Source organism: Phalacrocorax carbo, chromosome 15 (assembly GCF_963921805.1).
Source record: "Phalacrocorax carbo chromosome 15, bPhaCar2.1, whole genome shotgun sequence".
Taxonomy (NCBI): domain Eukaryota; kingdom Metazoa; phylum Chordata; class Aves; order Suliformes; family Phalacrocoracidae; genus Phalacrocorax; species Phalacrocorax carbo.
In genome coordinates, this window is record NC_087527.1 from 1958555 (window position 1) to 1983091 (window position 24537).

Sequence of the window (24537 nt, forward strand, 5' to 3'; positions counted from 1 at the left end):
GGGGTTCAGCAGGAGAATATAGAGATTAATGTGCTCCGGAGAAATTTTGACTGAAGTAAAATTTCTGCTTGGTATGGCCTGTTTTTTTTTTTCCTGAGCTGGAACAGAAAGACATCATGTACTTAATTTTCCCCCAAATAATTCTAATATAAGTATATCTTAGTGGCTTCTTTCTTTGAATGAGGTCTCGGTAAATGCATTTTGATATTTTTAGCAGTAAATACTCGCATTTTGTTCAAAGGTGATTTAAATATAGCGAAGAATGTACGGAGACTTGAAAATATCTGTATTTAAATCATGCAGTGACTAGTTTATTCTCAGTATTGCTGCAGCACTGTGTCATAAAGGTAACTTCTTACTTACAGAATATTGTGTGGTGTATGTTTTACTTCAGGAAATAAAGTACTGTTTCTGTCCACAGTAGCTTGAATATCAAATTCTAGATGGGGAAGAGAAGAGTAAATAGGGGGTAGGCTTATCTGTTGTGAATCTTGGGATGCCTTCTCTGGAAGGTCCTAATTCGTCAAGTTTATCAGTCCAGAATTTGTCTTAAAATCTTTTGTCCAAAAGTCTAACCCTTACGGTTGCTAAGTGATGCAGGTCTGTTTTCCTGTGTCTGCAGCATGATAGCTCTAATGCCTCTAGTGCTGCTCACAGTTAGGCCAGGCAACTGCAGAGTGCCGTTAACAAGGTCCTTGAAACTTTCATTGCTTTTAATTTGAGGGCTGTCAAGTTATGAAGTTTAGGGTTATACTCTTGCCCTTGTTCCCTGGACAGTAAGAAGCCACAGCTGAGCTAGGAATTTCAAATACTTCATAGAAAGGACCGTTCAAAAAAATTCGACGGAAGGATAAAAGAAGTTCTCGTTTCCATTCTCCTATTTCTCCCAACCACGTAGGGTTAGAAGGGTTCACCTAAGTCCCTGTGACCTGTTGCCAGAAATTATATAGTCGGTGTGTAGTTCAGAAGGGTCCATTGAATGAAAATGTTCTGTATGTTGTCCCATACCATGAGTTTTGGGAAGAATTTGTGACCCTATAACAACTGTAAGATCTAACAAAAGAGCAAAAGGCACGACAATAATGTGTTGCAGGAAGCAATCAAGAAATCAAGGGCATTGCTTATGTCTTAGGTCCCTGTACTAGCAAAGTATTTGTTCAAATAAATCTCCTGCATGATTCTAAGATCTGGCACCAGGCTGCAGAGAAGGACCAGCTAACTTCTCCCATCATGGCCTCTGAATTCTTGATTTGGGGGAGAAACGCCTGCTTGACTGCAAATTTGGCTGCTGGTTTGGCTGCGAGTGTGTGACTGTGACAAGATAAGAGGCAACTGAGCGTTTAATTCCATTAAAAGCCAGCCCCACCTTACTTCCAATCCCTAACTGTGGCTGATCTCCAGTGCTTTAGAACAAGGGAGAAAAACCCTTAGATGCCAGAAATATGCATCAAGTGGTGAAAGAAAATTGTTCTTGTCCTTTGCAGAAACCCTCAGGCATAAGATATATACATCATAAATCCAGGGCTGACCAAATATACCAAAATACCTAATAAAAATAAGTACCTAAGAAAGTATTCCAAAATATCTAATAAAAAAAATACCTAATTAAAGAAATAGCAAAGTTTATATCATAAGCTTGCCTCTGTCCTCTCTTAGACTGGAGTAAAGAGTTAAAGGGGCCTGACAACTAATGATGTAAAACTTGGGTTAATAAAAATTACTTGATAAACCAGAACCTAGAGATACATTCACAGGCAAGGCTGACAGTGGGACTAGTACCTAATCTCAGTTACTGATATAGGGTTTTTTTGGTTTTTTAATTATCTTTCAGAATATAAAAAAAGTAATCCTGGTAATTCTTGAACTGTGGTCTGTGAGGCTTTGGCAGATGGTCCAAATCATTGCTTATAGGTTCCTAAGAAGTGGTATTTTTCAAGATTTTTATTTATTTCTTTGTTTATTTTTAATTTGATATGGATTCATGATTGTCGTTATAAAATACTGAGAGTTAAAATGGGCCATTCGTCCAAAAAGAAGGACTACTGATTTCTTCCAAGAGTTTGTTGGGTTCTGGTAAACTCTTTCACCAAAGATAGATGAAAGAGGAAGCAGAGGATGAACATACCAAAAATATGCTTTGCTTCAGCTAGCTCTATTCACAGATTGATGGTATCACTGTTTGGTTTTGGTTGGTTTTTTTAGGCCTGAGCAAGCATTTACGAGGGGGCGGAAGGTACAGATGAGTATAATGCTAAAAAGAATAGAGCATGAGGGACGGGGGATGAGATTATAGGCATGTTGTGTGGGGGCCAGGATTAGGACAGATGGTGTCAATCGTTGTGAGAAGAAAGAAGCACAGGTGAGTTGGGGGTTTATGAGAGTGTCACAAAAGGACAAAGGAAGGTATGAGGTATGATGCACACGAGACATTAAGGTACGAGTTTGATACCTCAGAATCACCTTATTGCTTTTCCTCTACTAATGCTTTTTTCTTCTGCATCTCAACCCCATTAAGACTGGAGGAGGTTTTACACAACTAGCACCATTTCTGATAGTTCTGCTGGTTGAGGCTGTTGCTGATCTAGCTGTGAAATCACTAGATAGTCAGCTGTAACTTAACTTGTTCTTAGTCATGCAGGCAGTGCTTCTTTTGAAAGTAAATTGGCACAGCTAGTGCTATCAGTGCTTGGTACTATAGAATTTGGGCTTTTTTTAGATCTCATTGCAATTTTCTTACGTGTACTGGTTACCTTTTGTTCCTCCTTTTTTCAAACTTCAGAGGAAACAGCAGAAACTGCCCTGTTGTGCTAAGAGAATTGATCCAGATGTGGCAATTAATTACGTGAAACCTGAATGGATAGAGTTGTATCATGGCTTTTGATGTTGGATTGTATGCGTTTAATTTCTGAGATGATGCTGACTGAGGAGGAATATAAGTGCCCCAGCAATGTGGGTATTTTCTACCTTGTCATGCCACGTTGAGAGCTTATGTCACCATGACAAGGCTTATTAGATTAGTCAGTATTCCGTATCTCTCGATTTCCTCTGTCTGCCCCCTTTCTGGTACTTTGAAGGTTGTATGGATGTTCATGAAGTTGTTCTAATGTAATTTGTACACAGGAAAGAATTGCTGGGAAAGGATGCCTCTTAAAACCTGTGTCCCCAATGCTAACTGAAATCAGCTTCATTTGGGTAGGAGATGTACCGTTTCCATGGCAGGAAAATCATCGTGTCACCAGGGCATATATTTTTAAGGAATTTCTTCCTCCCTTTGGACAGGGATGAGGAAGAAAGATTGTACTTCGGGTTTGTAGCCTTCTCTTTCCTTACAAAACTGAGAGCAACCCTGAGGAGCAGCTCCCTCTGCAGTCACGGAAGGAAGTTCAAACTTCGGGCAGCGCCAGGCTCCGGTGCTCGGTCCCGTCCCGTCGCTCCTGCCTGAACGAGGTGTCTTTGCAGAGCTCATGATCTCGCCTGAACCAGTCCCGCAGCTGCCTGTGTTGCAGTGCATATGGATGCTTGAAGCTGGCTTGCTGCGAGAAATGTTTGAAATGCAAAATGGTGACTGTAATATTAGGTTCTGGTTCTTCTAGTATCAAATGAAATAAATAAGCAAAAATAACAGATAAAATTAGCCCCTTTAGGGAGGTGAAATGGAAGCAGCAAATAAAAACAGGTCTGTGAGAACTGGCCAGAGCTTTTTTAGGTAATGCCTCAGATTTGAATAAAAGTAAAAAGGTGATGGCTAATGTCGAAACTAAGTGAAAAGAAAAAATAAAAAAATTCCTTAGCCAGTACAGTAAAGACCTGTAAAGCTAAATTTTTCTTACAGAAAGATTTTTCAGACTTGTCTCAGTACAGATTTGCAGCTATTTACATATATTTGATTAACATTTTAAAGCAGATCCCTTAGTGTCTTTTTTAGTTAATGTGAGCCTTAATTTGTATTTTTAGACTGCTTTTCTCAACTATTCATTTTTAGCCTTATTTGTACACCCAGCTGTTAGGGGATGTAATATGCATCTTTCTCAGATGGCTGCCTTTCCTCTGTAGGAGTATAGACACGCTTTATAAATTGATTTTTAAATACAGTGATCTGATGGATCGGCTTGATTGGACCGGGACTAAAGGAATGATTTACCAAAGCATTCACTTTTAACATTTTTTTTTTTTAATTAAGTCCTGATCATATCTGTATTGTTGACATATAGGATACTTTCTTCTAAGTTTTTCCACATCAGGTTTCTGAAGAAATATTAATGTTTGACCTTTCAAGGCAGATTTCGTGGATTTTGCTATGTTTGTTTGCTCAGATCAAAACAGTGTTTCCTAATGACTGCATAAGGTGATGGTACTGAAGATCTGTTTTGATACAGTTATGTTGCTGCAGCATTTTCATAAAAATCCATGTGTCTCTTTTCTGTGACTATCCTGCCTATCTATTTGGATTAAGGAGTAGCTTTTTCTCAGAAAATGGTGGTGATGGAATCAAACTTTACTGGGTGTTAAGAAGAGACTGTGCTGCTGTGTGTGGGTGTGTGGCTATATGCAGAGATCTGCTCAGAGCTCATTTCTCTCCATGGGGATAACTGGCTGCATACCAAACTGTGGCCAGGAGAAGGAGAAAGCAATGTGTGGGCAGACTGTATGATCTTTTATTAGCACCTTCATTGTACTTCTGCATCTCCATCTATCAGTTAACACTGGTTCCATCATTAACCGCTTAAATATCTAGTTTGAATTATTTTATGGGAGGAAGAACGTGATTTTTTAAATTACGTTTTGATGTGTGTACTTAATATTTTGTTTGCAAATTACACATATGAGACTGCAAAGCACTAAAACTATGCTCCAAAACATCGAGTGGCTTTCTATCCTTTTCTAGAAAGAATTTAGACTAGCAGAAATGGTAAACTTCTTACATGTTGAGTCCCAATTAGACAGAAAGATTAACAACACGTAAATGTTTTCCCCAGGTTTCTGGAGCCAAATTGTTTTGAATGGTACAGTGAAGTTGTAAGTCATTTTCTTCATGAGGCACAAGTAGAACTCTGAAGTTCTGCAGTGTGACTGCATATTGTTATTGGTTGGGTTTGTGTGGATGGTATGAATTGGGTTAGGAAATTTTCCGTTCAGTTTTGATTCACAGACGGTAACTAAGGATATTAAATTCTTCTTCCTATGGTGCAGATTATGGCATGCTACTTTGGTGATAATTTTAAAACCTGTTTAAAAATAAAGTACAAAATAAAAAGCAATCCTCTGAAAATTTCTTTCCAAATGGTTGCGTTGACTTTATGCTTTGTTTTTGTTACACTATAAATCCATACAAGTTATGCAAAAATGTTGCTGTGATTTATTGTTGTGCACTCTGACATAAAAGTCACTGATGGAAAGTATTAATATTGTAACTAGAAGTACACGTGGATTATTTAATAATGTTATACTGTCATCAGGTTTTATGGTATGTTTGATCTGAAATCATGGCTGTTAGACTGTGATTACTGCATCTTTCTTTTATCCTGGTATAAGTAAGTACCCAGTAACTGTACCAGGGCTGCATAAATGCAGATTTCTGTACCCTTTGCCTATATTCATGGTGCTGTTTGGCTTTGCTCTTTTAGATCTGTTTTTTCAAGCGTGGATTCTCCAGCCAAGGTCAGCTCTATGGAAAAGAAACTTCTTCTCAAGAGCAAAGAACTCCAAGACGCCCAGGACAAGTGTCACAAGGTATTTATTTACACGATTGGCCATCTCCATTGCTCCAGGAATCTGCAACCACTGTATGTCCGGGGATCTGTCAGATGCTGCTGATCATCCAGACTCGTGGTGGGCGAAGTGTTTTTCCTTCAGTGAGGTGGCTTCCTGTCCAGTACAAAGGGAGATGAATTTAGGCCATGCTGTTGCTCTAGATACTTTTATCTTAACAAGAAGCGGCTCTGGATTTTAAACAGTCCTTTTCTCAGCGTGACACAGAAGACTGCTTCTTCCTGCAGGCTGTGCCTCTTCATCATACGCACAATCACAACAGTACTGTTCTGAGGTTCTCTTCCTAACTCATCAGCTTCTACTTAGAAAACTGTTGTCACATCACTGCTTATGGTGAACATCTTATAACAGTTGCTGTGTTCCAATAAAGGGAATCCGGTGGAGTATTTTAAAACTTACTGCTTGTTTGAGACTTTTATGAGAGTTCGATTACTTTTCTCCCTTCTCTGTTCTGGATTTGACCATTTGCTCCTGACAAGGAGATGGGGGGAAACCATCTTCTGGTCCAGCATGGATTTGGGATAAGGTTAAAGTGACCCATCTCTGCAAGTCAGGTGAAAAATGATTGTGTCTTCTTTGCTAACTGGGGTTCGAAGAATGACTGAATATGAACAAGCAGCTTGAATGAATGGGGTGACTTAGACTTACTACTTGTCCTTAAGAAGAACTGTGCATTCCTGGAGCAGAGACAATGGTATCGGAATTTAAACACCATTTGGAGAAACATAGCTAGAAGTCTCTTGGAGACAAATTCCTTACAAACAGGGCTCTGAAAGTAGCAGTTAACAAAGCTTTTGAAGTCCCCTTTATAACCTCTTGATATTTATTGCAGATGGAGCAGGAAATGACGCGGTTGCACCGGAGAGTGTCAGAGGTGGAGGCTGTACTTAGCCAAAAGGAGGTGGAACTGAAAGCCTCTGAGACCCAGCGATCCCTCCTGGAGCAGGACCTGGCCACCTATATCACAGAATGCAGTGTGAGCCCTTACACCAGTCCTTTCAGCTCTGAAGGCCTGAAATCTCATGGTCTTTGCCTTTCTCTTCCATCATGGTTTCAGTGGGGTACTTGATGGAGAGAAAATATGATGTGAGAGGATATCTGTTGAATATGGAGCCCTGAATTGTTTGCAGAGGCTTGCTTGATAATTTTATTCCAACTTTGTTTTGTGGTCATGTGCTTAGAGCATACAGGAGTAACTGCTGTCCTGGTCTTGCTGAAACGATTTGTGATGTTTGTCTTACTCGCTGTGCTAGAACATGCTTGGGTTTGACTTCTTGCAGGTTTCTTAGCCAGAATAGGATGGGGCCTAATCAGTACCTAGACAGAAATCTTCAAGGACAAATAAGAGGATTAGGAAACAATGGTGTTGCCTCCATCTGCGGTATTCTGAGTTCAGACCAATCCAGTTCCCCAGCATAATGTCTGGGATGATGCTGGGACAGGTGCTATTTTTCAGATAGAGTATAAAAATGAGGCCTTAAAACTGTGTCTTCAAAGATCAGTTGGCATTTTTCATGGGAGCTGGAACGTCTGCCCAGTTGCCCTGGCAAGATTCCAATGAGGATATTTTCATTCTAGTTAATAGTTGCTGTATTTTCAGCTGGATATAATACTGTTTCCTCTCTTGTACCAAGAACAAAAATCCAGACAATACTCTGTTTGGGGGAATTGAAAAGCATTTCTGATGGGTTGGTTTGTTGGGAAGCATATCTTAAAACGAGGCTGAGTGATTTTCCTATACCAGATGCTACTGGGAAAATAAAATGTAGTTTGTATCTTTCCGTTGAAGAATAATATACAGTTGATAGGAGGGCCACTGGTCTGTCAAAATTTGCGGTTAAGGTATGTGGCGAGATATAGAAACGGCTCTTCTGTTCTTTGTAGAAGTTTAATGATGATGAAAGGATTTAACTCACTTAACAGCAACAAGAAAAATGAATGGGCTTGTTAGTAACATGAAGTTGAAGGATTGTATCTCAGTTGTGAATTAATAGTGCTAGATAAAATATAGATGAATGCCGTCAGTAATGGATGCCTTTTGTGATCTCTGTTTGGTTTTTGTCCTAAATCTGATGTGAGGAAGTAAAGACTTGAACTAAGATTTCAGTGTAGTAAACAGTGTTTGTAAAATGGGCTGCTTCTATCCAGGTAGAAGCAGCACTGGCCATAAATGTCTTTAGGGTTCCATCATCGGGGCCTCAAATTTTTTTTTTTGATGCCTCGCTGCAGTCAAGGAGGCGTTTGTATAGCTAAAGACCTTTATTATACAGCGTCTGAAAAACCAAAGACTATGTATTGAACATTTTACTTTCTGCAGAGCTTAAAGCGAAGCCTGGAGCAGGCACGGATGGAGGTGTCTCAGGAAGATGATAAGGCACTACAGCTACTTCATGATATCAGAGAGCAAAGCCGAAAACTGCAAGAGATCAAAGAACAGGTATACCTGCTTCTTCGGGGAGCAGGGTGGCTGTCTACAAATAGGCATTCTTGGCATTTTCTAGCTCTGTTGTCAGGATTATGTTTTATGTTGTTAGGTTGTGATGACTCCCAATCTGTGTGTTTTCACGTGGTTTCTTAAAATGGGAACAACAAAATTACACTTTTGTGTATATTACAAGTAAGCACAAACTCCAGACTTCAAGTTTCTTTTCCTTGTCCTGAAAGTAGTTTGTCTATAAAAGCAGCTTAGGAGAAAGTTGCAGTGCTCAAGTAATATGCTGCATTAGAAATGAACTATCCATTTGAAATGGTCAAGCTGTACAAATTTCACAAGAAGTTCATGAATCTGTACCTGGGAGAGAACGGAGCTAGCCTTAATTTCGTGGTTTCCTTTTTTTTCGTCTTCTTTCTTATCTGGCCATTTAAAATGCTTAATAGTATTTCAAAATAGAATCTGTGTTGCCTAACTGTTCTTTTCCTGATTTAATCTATTTCTACCAGAACAATGTTGAAAATTCATTAATCCATACAGTTGTTCATAAGGAAAAATATGTCAAAATGCAATGAAAATATGGTGACAGATGTGGACATTATTAGGATTTAAAGTGGTCTACAAGGCAGAACCCATTCAGGTCTATGAATTAAGAGCAATGTATTGTACTGAGAAAAAGAAACCGAGATTTGCTATGGCATTCAAACAATTCTGTGCAATTATCTGTTGTTTTTCATCTTCAAAGCACTTTACAAACATTAACTGACTAATTTCATAGTGTTTGAGACAAGGAAGCCCAGAAACCTTGGTAATAATTCTTCAGACATGAGCAGCTCTTGAGTAAAAAATAATGAAATGCAAAAGCAACCCTCTGGATGTAGTAGGCCTCCGTAGACTTCCACAGCATTCTTCTGGATGGCTGTTTTATGTGATAGAAGGGATCTAAAGCTCATTACACACTGTTCTGGTGCTTTGCTAGCAAAGTTGCTTTAAATATTGAAATGTGGAACATTTTTGGTGGTGATAAATATCAGTAGATTCTTAGGCAGTACAGGCACACGTAACAGAGAAAAAAGTAATGCAAGTAATTTTGTCCCGGAGTCTTTTAATTTGGCTTATGAAGATTCACAATGACATAAAAATGCTGCTTAGGTCAACAAATGAATTTGTAATATCCTGCAGACTTTCATATCTGGGGAGGTCTTCTGAGCTATCTGAAGCTCATGTGCAAGAACACTGCAATAAAATATGCAGAGATAGTTTTGCTGACTCATACCAGCAGGTGGATCTCAGCCATTAAAGACTTGCATCATTATTTTTAAGTCAGAGGGAACTGGGAGGTGAGATGGAAGTGTCCCTTAGAGCTTTGCTGTTGAAAACTTGAAGCTTGAGAGAGAATGAGTCAAATTAACAGAAAATCAGAATCTTCAAAACCCAATAATTAGGCATTTGGTATTTTCAGGCCAAGACTGTAGGTTCAACGTAACCCCAGGTACTTGAACAGAAAAACACAGGCTTGTTTTGTTTTGTTTTGTTTGGGCGTGTGTTTGTTTTTTTGTTTTGTTTTGTTTTGCCTTTTTTAACTAAACCTGTGTTCTGGTCATTTCTTGATGAAGACCCGTATGAATGGATGAACTTGCAACAAATCAGAATCTATATTTTTTGAAAGGCTCACTCATTTATATAGCAGCTACCCAGATGTGACTCGCTTCAGGTATATGCCCTGACGTTGCCTGTCCATTAATATGTGCTTAAGTGCATCTTGATAGTTTTTAAACTATGACCAGTGCTTATGCAAGAGGTACTGTTCTGTGTCACCTTGAGTGATGTGGCCTGTTCCTCTGACCTGACAGTGAGATTTATTCAAAGATAACTGTGCAAACATCAAGCAACAAGAAATACTGAAATATTACTAATTATCTTCTCCCTCCCTGTTCTCCTCCCTTCCCAACCACTTGTTTTCACAGTGGCAACTGTAGTCATACCTGTAATTCTTTTGGTCAGGTGTTTGCTGATACAACAGCTGAGTATTTTAGGAAGTCTTAATGAATTATGATTTCTGCGCAGACCATGTATTCCTTCAAACCATTCTGCCTTTTTTATTCACAAATGTGTTTGTATGAGAGGAATATTTGCATTAATGTATGCTTACTTATTGTAAAAAGGCTCTAATTCTTTCCAGCAGGAAAGTAACATCATCCATAGAGAGACTAACTGGAAAGAGTAGGCCCCCTGTCTGCCTTACAAACTGGAGAATCAATCTGGGGATTCAAAACCAAAGAGCAATTCTGCTGTGCTCCCCGTAACGGGTAGTAAAGCAATCTATTAAAAAGGCCAATTCTTTAAATATCGGCATAAGCTCTCCATGTTGCTAGAGAATCACAGGCTGACATTAGGGTCAGCGTTGATGTGATCACTTGTCTAACTGAAGACAGCTGGCTGTCTGGAAGGAATGATGACAAACCTGCTTTTGTCATGAGGCAGTTACTCTTTTCAACATGGGGATAGTCAGGTGTGTTGTAAGGTATTAAAATGGGAAAAAAAGATGGACTCCCCCACTGCCAGTCCTTCATAATCTTTTTTCCTAGCTCTTGATGCGCATGTTTTCTGCTTGTTCTCAGCTTTGTAAAGAATACTTTGGTTTGGGTGTTTGTTTGGCGTGGGTGGTTGTTTTTGCTTTTTTTTTTTTTGAGGAATTTTTAATAAAATGTGTATTTACAGGACTCAGTAAATGCTAAATAAACACAATTTTCTTTTTCAGTAAAGATACGAGAAGCAATCTCACGAGCTAGCCTCAGTTTGAGTACCCAGTCTCATTGGGATAGTCAATTCAAGTGTTGTTCTCCTACCTTCCCCATCCAAATGCCCTATTTTGTAGTCTCCTGTATGGGGAATCGTTATTTCTGCGTATGTAGGCAAATATGTTTTATGGGCAATGTGTTTTTAGACAGTTTTTCTAAGTTGATATTTGATTTTAGGTTGTCTCCCATACAGAGCAATATGATCCTTTTTAACTCTGTCAAGAGAAAATAGCTGATGGCTAGAAGCCACAGTACGCTACCCCTCTGCTTCTCCTGCTTTCCTTTTACCCAAGCTGTGCAGATCAGATCTGGGGTAATTGTCACGTTATCAGCCTGAGAAAATATATCTTGAGGGAGCACCTGGGCATTTAGTAGAGACACCAACTCAAAGGCACATTTCTGTTTCAGAAATTAGAAATGTAAGTAATTTTTATCATTTGTATGTAGATATTTGTGTTTTTGCGGTAAAGCTACTCTCAAAAAGCCAATGTTTTACCTTTTATGAGGTATTGACTTGAAAATGGCAAGACTCAAACCAGAACACCACGGATATGTTATTTTATTTAGCTCTTACTGTCTTATTTTGTACTTCACTTTTCTTCCACATATTCTTAAATGCGCCTTTTGCCTGCAGTCAGTATTCTGGGATCTGCTGCTCCAAGTGTTTCCCCTGTTGCCTCTTGAATGTAATACCTTTTCCTTCCCTTCCACCTCAACTACAGGAATATCAAGCTCAAGTAGAAGAAATGAGGTTGATGATGAATCAATTAGAAGAGGATCTTATTTCAGCTCGCAGGCGTAGTGATCTGTATGAATCGGAGTTGAGAGAGTCCCGACTGGCAGCTGAAGAATTCAAACGTAAAGCTACTGAATGCCACAACAAATTGCAAAAGGTAGTTTAGGCTTCGCATGAGAGGGGGCTGATGCTTACTTAAATTTCTAGTGCAGTTTTACACAACACAAGTTGTGTTTGTACAACTAATACAAAATGTCCTTTAATTGTACACTCAAAATAATGTAATTTATACTTTGGGTAACTTGTGTTTAAATAGCATGAGGTAATGACTGGGTAGGAGACCAGTGTATTACAACTTTTCCTGAGACTTTTATATATTTTATATTTAAGTTGCAGGTTAAAGATCAAGGAAAGAATGAAGCAGGAGAGCTGTATTCCAAATTGGAGAAGGTAAGCTACTTTGGTGTCCCGGAATTTGCTTTCTTGGTCTTTCATATTATTCGCAGAAACCAAGAGTGTCTTTGGCTAGTCAGTGGCATGCACAGCCTCGCATCCCTCCCTATTTTATTTATGTGTGTGTGTATATATATATATATATATATTTTTTTTTTTTTTTAATCTTGGTGTGATTCACTGTTCTTTCTGATTTGATAGAAAGCTGTGTCTGCATATCCTGTTCTTAATGGATTGTGCTCAGAAGATAGGCAAAGAGAGGCCGTTGTGTATAATCTGAGTTTGGAGTTAGGTTTTTGATGCGTAAGGATTTTCTTTATGAATAAAGAATAGCAAAGGAGAAATAAAAAGAATTATGAGTATTCTTACCCTGAACAATCTACTTGGTGACCAAAATATGAAATCAACCAGAAGTTAGTAAATTTGCCAGGAGTAGGCAAATTTTGCCAGTAGGAGTAGATTTTGCCAAGGAACATTTTGGTGTGTTGGAATTTATAGGGAGAAACAAAGAGTTTTGCAAGCAAATTAAAATAAATATGCTGTCATAAGTAGAGAGCGCTTTTTCCTTTTTGGTTTTATGACACTCTTTCCCCCATCTTTTTATTCAACTGTAGATCAATACAGAGCAGCAGGCCAAAATCCAGGAGCTGCAGGAAAAGCTGACAAAGGTAATGTCTGGGTGGTGAAAGTGAATCTCCACAAGACTTTCCACTGAAACCTTAATGTAGAGGAGGGATGCACTTTGTTTTATCCTCAAAAATAGAATTAGTCATAGCATGGGGGATGATGAGGAAAAGGGGGTGGGAACTGGTATCTGAAATCATTGGTGTTCTCAATATGCTTTTGGCTCTTGAGACATGTCAGCAGTGTTTATTTTTACAAATGAAGCTGAGTCAGAACTGGAGTAGTGTAGAGAAATTTTAATTTAAAAGGCCACTTTGGGTATGCCGTATGCAATGCGCTGGTCCCTTGCTTCTGAAGGCAGGGTTCGGATGTTTTTAGCTCACTAGTGAAATGCACGTTGGACTTGGTTTCGTCTCCCAGTATACTCTGTTTTAATTGGAAAAGCACTTTACAGTTCAGTTCTTCACAGTAAAAATGTTGAATGGTAAGGATTCACAACAGAATTAAAATAACTTAGCAATGTAAGCTGAAGGAAATACATAATACCTAATGTTTGCAGCAGTGGTCAGTCTATGTTACTCACGAAGGCGCTGTAAGAACAGTAGGGGAACCCCTCTTATTGGATCTTTCAGCAGAAAAGAAGGGGGTTGTCATAATAATCCACTGAGAGGGCTTTTCAAACTCGGCACCTGCTGAGAGAGTGCTTTTTCAAGGGTTTGTGATCTAGAATACAAATAGGAGGCCAAAACTGTATAGAGACAGAGCTTCTAATATCTCAAAACAGTCATGTTTTAATCCCCCGTCCCCTTTTCTCCTTTCATTAATTCTGAGAAATTGCCTGTAAGCCAACAGGTTATTCTCCTAGTGTTTTAGTAAGAGTATTTTGTGAGTTCTTTCCAAGAACTCGAGCTGAATTTGGGGGTAGACTTTATTTTCAGTACATAGAGACAATTAGAAACTTGCAGTACAGCAAGCCACACATGTAGATCTCCTGGATTTTATTTTTTTTTGTGAAACAGTAAAGAACTATGTAACAGAAATTAGAATTTGAGTTCCTGCACATATTTGTAGGTTGTCTTCATTTTAGACTGCTAGGCCAAGGTTCTGTAGCAATTTTGTTCAGAACGTTGACCATTTCGAGGTTATGAACTTTGCATACCAAGTTTTTGTGTGTGTTTTTCTTATCATACCTTCCTCCCCCCTCCCCCTTGGGCCTTTAGGCTGTGAAAGCTAGCTCAGAGGCAACTGAACTTCTTCAGAATATCCGTCAAGCGAAGGAGAGAGCTGAAAAGGAGTTAGAGAAACTGCAGAATCGGGAAGATTCTAATGAAAGTATGAAGAAGAAATTGCTTGAAGCAGAGGTGAGTAAAAGAATGTCTGTCTAGAATAAATTACTTACTGGGAGCGTGTGTCAGTTTAGGAACCCTGGAACACCTGGATGACTGTGAACAGTTTGTATTCCTGTAGTAACTATGCATGGGAAAGTGATGTTAGACATTAATCCATTTTTAATGAAAAAGCATATATTTGAAGAAAACCAAGAGGCTTTTTATTTTCAGTGAGGAGTCAATAAGGACAATAAGGACATGCGGATACCATAAGGGCTTTGAGGCATGATGAGGATTTAAAATACAAAAGGCAACCATATATTGACTTCTTGAGCTGACTTTTTCTAGAAACTACTCATTGCTTTGTGGTAATGCGGGGTTGGTTAGCCTAAGTAACAGCTAATAATTGCTCTGCAGGAACGGCGCCATTCTCTGGAGAATCAGGTGAAGAGATTAGAGACTGTGGAACGAAGAGAAAACCGTCTAAAAGAAGATATTCAAACTAAATCTCAACAGATTCAACAGATGGCAGAAAAAATTCTGGTGAGCAGAGCTGAAATTGAAAGATAAAGGGTAAGAGTTTGTAAGAAAGGGGTAGGAAAGGAACAGAAGACAGGATTGCATTGAACAAGATGGAAATTGTTGAATAAAGAGATTTGTTTCTTGTACCAGTCATACTGGAGAAAGCTTAAGTGCTCAAATTCTGTTTGCACCTTTAGTTACAAACTCACTGCTGTACCTTTAGTCTTAACACTACTCTAAAATTCTAGTTGTCTCAGTGGGAGCGCTTTTAAGTCAACTTAGTAATATTTGAATTAATTACATAATGTTTGTTTCAGAAGTAAAACATTCTCAGTACAGGATACTGCAACAACAAAAACATTGATATCTAGCTTTTAACCTAAATTGCGAAGGAATTTTAGAGGTCAGATCTACTTGAAATGCTTATATTTTGAAGCAGAGAGAAATTAGTCATCTAAACTGTTTGTCTCCAAAGATAATATCTGTCAGGAATCCATTTTCACCCACATACCTTCTCTGTTGGCAACTTCTTGCTTCTCTCCCTGTTAAACCCATGAAATCTTCATAGTGAGCTGGTACATCTGTCTTCGGTGACCCAAGCAGAGGGTGTTTCTAATACTTTTACTTCCCTGGGACAGGAAGCATAATTTGATAGTGGAATAATAAATTAATGTTGCATTTCTCATGAGTTCTCTTTCTGCATTGCTGATATGATAAGGAAAAAAAAAAAACTTTTTATTGGTAGCAATCCTGAGCATAAACACACCTGAGGAAGGCCAAATGGAAACGTATACATAACCGTATTTGGAGTCAACAGGTGACCCTATCCTTGTTCTGGGTAATAGCTGCGTATGTAGACTTCAGCGTCAGAATGCCCGAGCGCTCTCGAGAAGAGTTCTTTAGTTGTGCTGTTTCTTTCCAATTGTTTTGATAACATGAATGCATGGCAAGTAGGAGGCTATGGTTTTGCTGGGCACAGAACCAACTTTATGTTTAGAAATAGCGTAAAACTTTGAATTGTTTCATAAGCCTCTTGTGTATAGTTGGGGATTGTTCCTTGGTTTTGATTACATTCCCTGTGGAGGAAAAACTGGAAGGGAATGCAGAAATGTCGACTAATTGTTTTACACCATGGGATATGTTTAGCTCTTCTTATAGATAGTTTCCATGGAGTTCTGACAGAACGTTGGAGAGAGACAAAAGTATTTTATAAAAAAGTCAAACAGGCATTGAAGAAGAAATACTACAGCCTTTCCTAGTCCCTTGCAGCTCTGATCTGGAGCACAGGGTAATAGTTTCCTTTTTTTTGCACTTCTACCCTGTTTGTTCCCTCAAGTTGATCTCTTCAGACACTTTTGACTTTTCCTGGTTTAGAAAGATAGGAAGGGAGCTGAAGATACAGAATTGCTTAGAATAAGGTTGAAATTGTTCAGTAAGAGCATTGGTTTCATGTACGCTTGTCTAGCAGTACCTGAGAAGTACCTGCTCATCTGCCTGTAGAGAATTGAATAAGAAGTAAGAAACAAGGGAGACGAGACTTATTACTGCTTGAACGTGTAGATTATTGCTGTGATGCTAATAACAAAGTTAGCACTACGTAGAGAATAGTAAGTGAGAAATGGAATGGTAAGAGACTACCTTTTTAAGCCCACACTGGCTGTTAAGTGCCGCTGCAGAAACTGGTGAAGCTTTTGCTACAATATGAGCAGTCTGATGCTGTAGCTTTGAAACTGCTGCTGATCTGGTTGTCTGATTCTCTGCCAGGACCTGAAACGTGTGGGCTTCTGGGGGAGGTGAGTCGTCCCTCTTGTTGCTGGGAGACATATTTCAATTGCAAAAATCAGCAATCTCCATGCCTTGCAGAAGTGTCGGGTACTAGGCACTGTAGATGACCTACTTTTGATGAACCTTCTCTTTGATTCTTGCTTCTGGAAGAGAGGTCTGTTACAATTACTGGAGCAAAAAAACTCTTTGTATGTTTTCGAGATGAGGAAGATCAGAAAAGAGAATACGAAAAAGAGCTAAATTAGAAAAATCAGGAAATTTTCCTGTGCTATGCAGTAATGAAGGCAGACAGGAGACCTGCATGCATCCCAAAACCTGAACTTGTCTATGCCAGAGTCGGTCCAGTGGTAGTGAATGACAGACCTGGATCTGCCTATTGTTCTAAGGAAATTGTTGGAGTGGCAAATATCACAATGAACGAGCATAAAGTTCTAAGTTAAACTCTTGCAAGGTGTCCTGTTGAAAGGTGATTATAGGTATATCCCCAATAATACAGCCAGACAGCAGAAACAGCTAACTTCTGAGACACAAAATTATTTACGTCCTTACTGTGCATGGCTCAAACTATGTGATGTGAAGGAAGGACGTTAAAAATATTCCGGTATGTTGTACCGTATATATATTGCATCCTGCACTTTTAATTTTCCAAGCAATTTATAGTTCTGACAACATTCATCTGAGGAATATAGGAAAGTAAATACTATTCCCAGTCTATGAATGTTGAATGAAAAGCATAGGCAGCAGTGCCCCATTATTGAGGTCTTCTGTGAGAAAACAAGTGAGAGACCTCGGTAAAAATAGATCTGAACTTCCTGTGATGCCACTGCGGCTATGAAGTGGTTATAACTGCTTGTTTTCACAAAACATCCTTGGCCCATCTTTGGCAATATTCTACAGGGAAATGGAGATTCCTACCATGGAAGTATATCTTTAGCAGTATATCTGCTCTACAGTAGGTGGGTCAGCAGCAACATGCAAAGCTTAAAACTGATAAATGTGCAGCTCTCATAATGGTTTCTTACTAGGACAGCCCTGGTCTTGGGATTTTTATAGTGTGAAGCCTTAAAAAGAGAATGAATGGATGTTTGATACCTGTGTAACACATGCAAGCAGCACCTACTATTTCTTTGTGTCTGAATATGAATCTCTGCTGCTTTTAGGAGCTGGAAGAAAAGCATCGTGAGGCTCAGATCGCAGCACAACATCTGGAGTTGCAGCTGAAACAGAAGGAACAATTCTATGAGGAAAAACTCAAAGTAAAAATATCTCTTATCTTCCTACAAGCTTTTGTGGGTAGAATGAGTTCAGGGAAAAACAGTTGCCTTTAGGCCCTGATTGCTTTGTCTTATGAGTTGCCTTCTTGCTTACGACTACTGAAATGTTTAGGGAGCTTAGTGAAATCTGAGTAAGTTTTTCTTCTAGTCCATGCGATTGTACCTTCTCTGTCTTTGGCACTGCATTAGAGCAGGTGGCATTCGAAGTCAGAGCTACAAGGAGGCAGTTGTTGATTGTAATTTGACTATTGCTGACTAAATAATGCTTACTTAATGCTGTTGGATCTCACATCCTAAAAAAGGTTTCTGTTCCTACTGATAATTTTCTAAGAGTATTCACAACGGCCTACCTGCAAGTTTCCAATTCAGCAAATACTACAGCATTCTGAAATGCCATCTTCTTGGAGCGGTAACATCTACCAAAAAGCCACAGAAACCACCCGCTTTGTCTCTGTCCTTTCCAGGGTAGCATAAGAGTTTAACAAACACTTAGAAATAGAATCATAGACACCATCTAAAATTAGGATAAACAAGTTGGGAAATAGGAGTATGTGCAGTGGCTAAGGATTTTTCGAAAGGACCTGCGGTACGTCGGCAAGTAAATGCATTTTGTAAGAATCTTTGTTTCTACTAAGCATAATCTGTTTTCAGCAATCTTTATCTAATACGTTTACCTAGGACTTTAATTCTACAATTCAGCTTAAATGTGAGAGGATGTAGCAGTTAAGAGGAGGGAAGGAATTTCTATGGGAGAAATATGAAGGAAAAAAGACAAGAAGGTTCCCTGGCAGACCAGAGCATGTGGTAACCAGTAAAGAGAGGAGAGCAATAGAAAGCAAGAAGGTCAGAGGTAGATGTTGGGAAAAGAGAAGCGGTGACCTTAAAACCACAAAAGAGGATAGGGATTGGAAAAAGATATAAAAGAAAAAGAGCCAGTGTATTACAGGGACATGTGATACAGGGTTTAGAAGGAGGAACCAGGAAGCCAAGAGAAAAAGGTTCAAAGGGATGAAAGAGGACATGGGAGGTTTGTAACTAAGAACAGTAAAAAATATCCTGTGGTGTCCATACTTTGTGCCTTTGAAAACTTGTCTTTGAAGGAAATGACCTTCAGTTTAACAACTGATTTAAAGCTCTGGACATACATATGTAATATGCATTTTTTTTAAAAAATATGTAACAACTAGCTACTTCAGTCCTGTTCCTAGTGACAGGTATTCGTGCCACAGAAAGAAGTCTTTTCCTTAGCTGGTTCATTTGGTGTCTCAGACTTGAAGAATTCTTGGGGACTCAGTTGCCTTCTCATGCATACTTACGGAATTTACAAATTAATTCTGAACCATATTGGCAGGGCAGCCAAAGGCTGTGCACTTCCTTACCTCCTCTACTATCCGTCTTGGGGTATAGAGTTTTTCTGTTTTCTGCTGCATTAGTCTGGAATATTCCTTGAACACAGTTCATATGACTTAAAATAATAATTACAAAAATCTACAGTCTCTCCATGTCTCTATAAAATTCCATCATTAAATTCAGTCTTCAGAGCTAACTGAGGGAGTGCTCCTTTTTGGAGTTTGCTCTTCCATGGATTTCATGCAATTGCATCTTGGGTTTAATTTTGCTTGCGATATAATTGATTGCTTTAAAAAAAATCTATCTATCTTGACAATTTTCTTTCTGCTTGCCCTTTGCCCAGTGAAACAGATATAGTTTAGACAAAAGAAATGTCTTCATTTAGGTGTTGGAAAATCAGATGAAGAAAGATCTTGCAGATAAGGAAGCACTTGAGAATATGCTTAGAAGACATGAAGAAGAAGCACGTGAGAAATGTAAAGTCCTGGCTGAACAGAAGGCGGTATGTATAGTTGAATTGGAAATCAAAGTGTTTTAAGAGTAGCTTTCTGAGACTCTGATTTCAAGCAAGATAATCTTGTTTGAGGTTTTGTAGTGCTGCTGAGCTGTTTGGAAGGAAATCCACTGATTAATACTAATTTTAAAAGACATGGGTTTTTTAATTCAAAGTGTCTTCAAGAATATTTCCTTAAAAGTAGCCACGTAGTTTGCTGCATACCCATAATTTTGTGCATTGATAACATAATGGTTGCTTTCTCCTAATATTAAAGCAGTGGAAAGCAGTTGTAAATAGCTCCAAATCGGTTTTCTTTTCCTTTTTTTTTTCGTTTCTGGAAAAAGTTGAGACTTTTCTTAAACATTGTTTTTATAATCGCTTCTATTGCGGAGTCTCAAGGGCATATTGCTCTATTTCAGATGATCAATGCAATGGATTCGAAGATTAGGTCACTGGAGCAGAGAATAGTGGAATTGTCTGAGGCCAATAAACTGGCAGCTAACAGCAGCCTTTTTACCCAGAGGAACATGTAAGTATAGCAGCTGCTGTCATACTGGTCACTACTGAACAGTTCTTAGTAAGATCTGTGCTCTTAATTTAAAAGGGGGGGGGGGCGGGGGGGGGGGTTGGTTGCAGGTCTGCTGTGTTGCCTGCTTGTTTTTCAGTGATGCAAAAATATGCTTGTTCTTCAAATAGTTGTGGTTCGCTGCGTATTTTGTTTCCTCAAACATGACTAGGAAAATTGGTTTGTATTACAATGTTTACTTTGGAGTCTTTCCTAAGGCTGGTGCCTTGTGCAGGTTTACCACACATGTTAAATGAATACTAATAACTTTAAGGTCTAAAATATCTCTGGAGGAGCTTATATTCCTTTTTGAACATAGATATGGCTATAGATTTATATTTTCCTTGGCTCCTGTGACAGTTACATGATGTTGAAATGGAAACCATTAAACACCTTTCTTTCACAAAGGTGCCATCCTGCCCTGATGGGTGAGAAGACAAGTAAGAAACCCAGATTTTTAAGCCAAGAGTTTTTCTGCATGTTTTTGAATTGCCGATCGCAAGTGAGCTATTTTGTTACTGAAACAGGCAGAAGTAATGTGAAGTAGGAGGTATGCCAGCTTCAGCTTCAGAATGCTGCTTCAGTTAGTTTTGTTTCCTTCCTCACCCAGATAGCACTTGTGTATATCTCTGTTGCCTTCTCGGCTTCAGCCTCTCTTTAGTTCTCACTAATGACCAGTTTAATAGTTCAGTGTTTTGGGGGTAAACTACTGGTAAAGATCTGATGTCACCTTGAATCACTGTGTGATCAGCAGTTGTTCTTGTGGTGAATTCTTATTTATTAAACACAGAGGAAATCTGTGTCAGATCTTTTTGTCTGCCTGAACTTTATTTTAGCTGAGATACCTTGTCCTTGTAATGACATTTTTCCTTCATAGATGACTTAAAGGCATTCTAGTTCAAGCATAGGAAAAAGGGTGGATTGTTTGATATATCCCACAAGGTAGGGCTAAAGTAGTATATGCTCTTACTGAGTTAAGAGATCATCAACTTTGGCTGTCTACGGAGAGGTTTTCAGTGTCCGTCAGCTGCTGAATGCAATGTCAGAGTGTCTCTGTGGGAATCGCTTGGATAGATTCACCTATAATATTGAATAGAATCAAGCAAGGATGAATTTTGGCAAGAGTGCCTCTGGGTTTTTTCCTTTTCATTGGTGATTATGCCTCCAGATGTGTAATGGTTCCAATTTTTGTTGTATTTTGAATATCTGGCAAGTTATTTTAGCCAGAGCAGCCAAAAATATTCACAGAAATAACCGAGAAACTTCATTGTGTTGCTCTGTGCTCCTGATGGCCTCCAGTTAATAACCCGGGAAGTTTGTTGAGGCAGCAAAAGCCATAACTTACTTTCAGTCTGATATAAAACAGAAGTATTGTCTCAATGTGCACCTGGGAAGCATGTGCAAGGTCTAGTGTCGCAGGCGTTGGTGCTGAACTGAGTGTAAGGACTTAGCTGAGCTGGATGCATCCTCTGAGAGCAGGACACTTGACTGGAGATCCATAGAAAACAGGAAAAAAATAGAGTAATGTTTTAACATACGGCTTACAATAAATTGTTGAGAGATATACTGTCAAGTAGCATAATTTTGCAGGATTGGTAGAAGATAGTACAGAATTAACATTTTTAAGAGAAATTTGCTTTATTGGGCATGCAGATAGCTAATGAATTTGTGCTTAATTTGTGAACTGTGGTGGGGAAAATGTATAAGTCTGTTGTTGGACTATATTTTGAATCCACAAAAGCTACAGCTAATCTGAGCATGTTTGAAGGGGAGAACTAGTGATTAAACCCTTCAGAGGAGAGGGGAACTCTGCTAGCTTTTGTTCCATCAGTATCTGAGGAAACTAACGATTATCAGGTTCCTGAGAAGACAGCCCAGTAAACAGGAGGAAGTGAAATAACACCGTTTGACACTTCTAGCTGGCAATGATCTGTAGAGGTAAATTAGAAAAAGCGGAAGGGTGAAAGGGCAGTTCTGTGTGCAGTGCACAGAAATGTGAGTCAGAAGACTGAAGTTCTATTTTTAGTTTTGTTAAGTCTTCCTATTTGATCTTGGGCAACCCACATAATTTCTCTGGGATAGGATTAATAACAGCTTATCTCACAGTGAACTTCTTAAAATATTAATTCATTAATATATGTAGAGCTTTGTGAGACTTCTAAGTAGAAAGCACAATATGATGCAGAATTTTCCAGTGCATGGTCGAATGATTCCAGGAATTGTAAATAATGTAGAAAGACCATTATTTCCTCCTCCTTTTTTTTAGGAATCTATCCATTTCAAATTCTTATGTTAATAATTAGTTGTTGCCAACTCTCAATTCTTACGAGCGCCAGCAATTATTTTTGTTCACTTAGTAGATTAAGACTTTGATCAGAGGCAACAAAGCTTCACTTCAATGTTGGTCAAGTTCTAGGTCCACTACAACTTTAAAAACCCCAACAAGACAAGCCACAACACACTACCCACCCAAACCCTAAACCATAGGGTTTGTCTTATGGAAATATATTGTGTGAAAGCAGCTTTTCTTAGCATTTATTTTTCCTGTACAGAAAAACATGTAACAAGGAATCGGTGAAATGAGAAGAATGAACCACATCTTAAATATTGTTGTAGATTACCGTGTACAAGACCAATTTTTCTGTGCAGCTTGCAAGCATAGCGTTTTAGTGCTCTGGGTGTATGTTGATGAGTACACCAGTATGTGGATCTTCTGCAGACAGGAATAAAGAGTTGACTTTTTTTTTTTTGGTTGCGATGTAGAATTTAAGCTATGAACTTAACAGGAAACTTGTAGTCCTTACTTCACCCCAGTGAAAGGACGCATGTTAAGGACATTTTTGATTTGTCACTTTTGCTTTCTCCTATCAGGAAAGCCCAGGAGGAGATGATTTCAGAGCTCAGGCAACAGAAGTTCTACTTGGAAACACAAGCTGGAAAGTTAGAGGCCCAGAACCGAAAATTAGAGGAACAATTGGAAAAGATGAGTCATCAAGATCACACTGACAAGAACCGCCTGCTGGAGTTAGAAACTAGGCTGCGAGAGGTGAAAACTTGGGTTTAATCCCTCCAGAAAAACTTCCTTGAATGTACCCCATTTTGAGTATTATAGTGAGAACTAGAATTAAGTTGTTTTAGTTCTATAAGTCATAAAAAATGGTATTTTAAGGTGTATTAATTTAGTTTGGCCTAGCAGTACTTTTTTTTCCTTTTAAGTTAAAAAAAAAAAAAAGATTGCTCATTAGAAGGCTATAAAAGTATTAAGGATTTATCATTCATCGACCTAACTGAATCTGAGCTTTGAGATCATCTTGCTTTCTCCGAATCATATTTATGGGGTTTTTTTGTACAATATCCGTATAATATTGTCCAGCTGGAGTGGTTAAGGGGTAGAGAACAAAAGCTTAGCTATGTACCACGACCAGCTTAACCACAGCCTTAGAGCCTACAGAATAGAAAGCAAAGGACACAACAGAACTGCTGTAAGAAAACAGGAGCCCTGTTGCTTCACGCACATTTTTCAGACATTTTCTGGAAAGGAAACCTAACAGTAATATGAAAATAAGCATTTTTAAAGATATGTGAACTTTGCTTCATTTTTAGTTTTGTATCAACTAGGGTGGATCCACTTCAAATCTGCTTTTACCTTCTCCAGTCTCACTCCTCTAATTTTCAGCTAAGACTGAAATCTTGCCTTTAGCTGAGAGGGTTGGATGACCAACAGCAGTGCTTGTTTGACTGGAAGTTGGTTGGGACCAGTGTAAGATTTCTGGCAGGCTCGTCACGCATCTGCAGCACAGCAGACAGATTCACTTGGGGTAGCAGGGAGCCTGAAGAAGGTGCTGAGGTTTGGAATTGATTTTGAGCGCGGAGATCTGTTCTGATGCTTGTTCATTTCTTATCCATTTCTGGAAATGACATTTATCCCTCAGTATATCCCTTAAGAAAACCTTCAACAGAAGCCATTCAAATAAACCAGAGCCAGATGATCTGGTTGGTTTCTTTAAAAAGAATCTGAAGGGAAGATGAAATATGAAAGTCAACTACAAAATGTATGTAATGTTTCCATACGCATAAAGATTAGTATTCATGTTTATGCCTAAAGGTTGTCAAAGAAAGATTCTTAGATTCTCAATTTCAGTGAAAAGTTCATCACAAACTACTTCAACTTTTACGCATTTTACATCAACATTTGATATGTGATATTGGAGCCACAGCTGGAACGATTCATGTGCCCTTGTTGTTTCAAAATGCCAGGTTGCTTTTAACCTTTTCCAAAGCAAACAAGTGGTTTTTAGTAGTAGACGAAGCTGTGTCCTGACTCCTCAGTGATTAAGCAATCTGTCAAGATGTGATTTTTGGGATAGACGTGGCAATGGCATCTTAAAGCGTGGTCTGAAGTA

At 38.8% G+C, this 24537-nt stretch overlaps 1 protein-coding gene across 8 annotated transcripts in view; it reads left to right on the top strand.

Moving 5' to 3' along the window:
• Positions 1-24537, top strand: part of CIT (citron rho-interacting serine/threonine kinase) — a 72943-nt gene that overhangs the window by 17770 nt on the left and 30636 nt on the right. For 5 of the 8 annotated variants that reach the window (XM_064465819.1, XM_064465822.1, XM_064465824.1 and 2 more), the window contains exons 11-22: positions 5625-5730; positions 6602-6745; positions 8087-8206; positions 11724-11894; positions 12128-12187; positions 12805-12858; positions 14035-14175; positions 14560-14685; positions 17610-17705; positions 19459-19575; positions 19989-20098; positions 23006-23180. In XM_064465819.1, the coding sequence (XP_064321889.1) occupies positions 5625-5730; positions 6602-6745; positions 8087-8206; positions 11724-11894; positions 12128-12187; positions 12805-12858; positions 14035-14175; positions 14560-14685; positions 17610-17705; positions 19459-19575; positions 19989-20098; positions 23006-23180 (1420 nt within the window). The remainder of the gene's footprint in view (positions 1-5624; positions 5731-6601; positions 6746-8086; positions 8207-11723; positions 11895-12127; positions 12188-12804; positions 12859-14034; positions 14176-14559; positions 14686-17609; positions 17706-19458; positions 19576-19988; positions 20099-23005; positions 23181-24537) is intronic. The other 3 variants (XM_064465821.1, XM_064465823.1, XM_064465826.1) reach the window with 1 other exon arrangement.